Source organism: Buceros rhinoceros, unplaced genomic scaffold, assembly GCF_000710305.1.
Source record: "Buceros rhinoceros silvestris isolate BGI_N320 unplaced genomic scaffold, ASM71030v1 scaffold28285, whole genome shotgun sequence".
Lineage (NCBI taxonomy): Eukaryota > Metazoa > Chordata > Aves > Bucerotiformes > Bucerotidae > Buceros > Buceros rhinoceros.
In genome coordinates this window covers 3,833-5,297 of record NW_010415024.1, presented here as the reverse complement: position 1 = coordinate 5,297, position 1,465 = coordinate 3,833, and the positions used below count along the sequence as shown (strand labels likewise).

The 1,465-nt window shown below is 59.2% G+C and overlaps 1 protein-coding gene across 1 annotated transcript in view; it reads left to right on the top strand.

Moving 5' to 3' along the window:
• The window catches only part of PLEKHA2 (pleckstrin homology domain containing, family A (phosphoinositide binding specific) member 2), a 9,672-nt gene extending 9,478 nt beyond the window's left edge, over nucleotides 1-194 (top strand). The window contains exon 10 of the mRNA XM_010137291.1: nucleotides 7-194. Coding sequence (XP_010135593.1) covers nucleotides 7-194 — 188 coding nt within the window. The remainder of the gene's footprint in view (nucleotides 1-6) is intronic.
• Nucleotides 195-1,465: the final 1,271 nt, after the last annotated feature.

Below are 1,465 nucleotides of genomic sequence, written 5' to 3'. Positions count from 1 at the left end.
AGGGGAAGCAGCCGGTGCCGGAGGAGGCGCCCGCAACACTGAGAGACTCGGTGTTTGCACCTGCCTTCACGGAGCGCGATGCCGGAGCCGGGCTGGGCAAGCGCGTGCGGCACAAGTCGGAGCCGCAGCATCTCAAGGAGAAACCGTTCGCCTTCGACCTGGATGATGAAAGCATCCGGACCTCCGACGTCTGACCAGGCGCCGAGCCAACCCCCAGCTCTGCGCGCCACCTCCCCAGCTGCCGGGAGTCCTGCGAGGTGGGAAGAGCTGGACAAGGAGCATCCTCTTCTGCCACTGCACAATTTCCCCCTAAACCCGAGCCTGGAGGAAGCGGCAGGAGGTCTGAGATGTGAAGGGGAGTGTGGCCTTTCTTGTGTTTGGAAAAATGTTTTTCTCCCCTTTCATGCTGCTCAGCCTTCCCGGAGCGGCTGGGCAGAGCCGAGGAGATGCCAGCATGCAGCTGGGACACGCTGCACCTTCCCGTTTTGATTACTTTTTCCCTGGGAGACCAGCTCTTTGCACTGCCTGACTGTTGGCTTTTAATGACGTCTTTTGAAGTCTGTGGCCACTGTTAGTCCCTGGCAGGGTCTCTGCTCAGCCCCTCCGAAGGTTAGTTGGTACTGCCCGGGCAGGCAGCCAGGGCCACGGTGGCTCCCGGGAGCGGGAGGACCCTCCAGTATGGTGTCAGTTTTGCGCTGGCTACATCTGGGCAGCAGGAAGCTGTTCCCAGTGAAGTGCTTAGAGCAAAAAGTAGCGAGTGCCAAGCGTTTAAGGAACTGGGGAGACTTCTCCAGCCAACTCGCCTGCTGCTGCCATGACGGGAAAATGAGCAGAAGTTCTTAGAGCAACGAGAACTCGTCGTTCTATAAGCAGCTGCTGCAGGAGGTGGGGTGAACAGTGTGCGGGGAATTCAGGTGTTCCCCAGGCAGCGAGATCACCCCGCAATGTGTGTGTGGAGGACTCGGCTCCCGTCCCCGCTGCTGTCGGCAGCAGGTGCTGTTGGCGCGGTTGCGTGGGGGCTGCAGCTCGCCCACCCAGGCGGGGGTGCTGCCTCACCCTTCGTCTGGGGGCTCTTGCCCAGACCAGGGTGGCAGTGAGGAGCGCCGGTGTCTGAGCACCACGGAACGTGTCACGCGAAGGGTCGGGACGCTTTAGTCTGGAACTGCCTTCAGCTGAACCGAGAGAGGTGAAGTGTCCTTGGCACGAAGCTGCTGGCTTTTCCTGGTTGGTTTTTTTTCCTTTTTTTTTGGCATTACGTTCTCTGCTCTGCAAAAGCAGCTTGACGTGCTCCCCAGGAGCACAAACATCTGGTTTGTCCCTGCCCTTCCCAGGTTTCCAGCTGTGTGACAGCTGTGCTTCAGCCCGAGCTCAGGCTCAGCCTGGCATCCAGCAGAGCTCTATTGCTTATCTCTGAGGCGTTAATTAGACCAGTGGATCTTGACAAGATTAAGGTGGCACCTCCCTG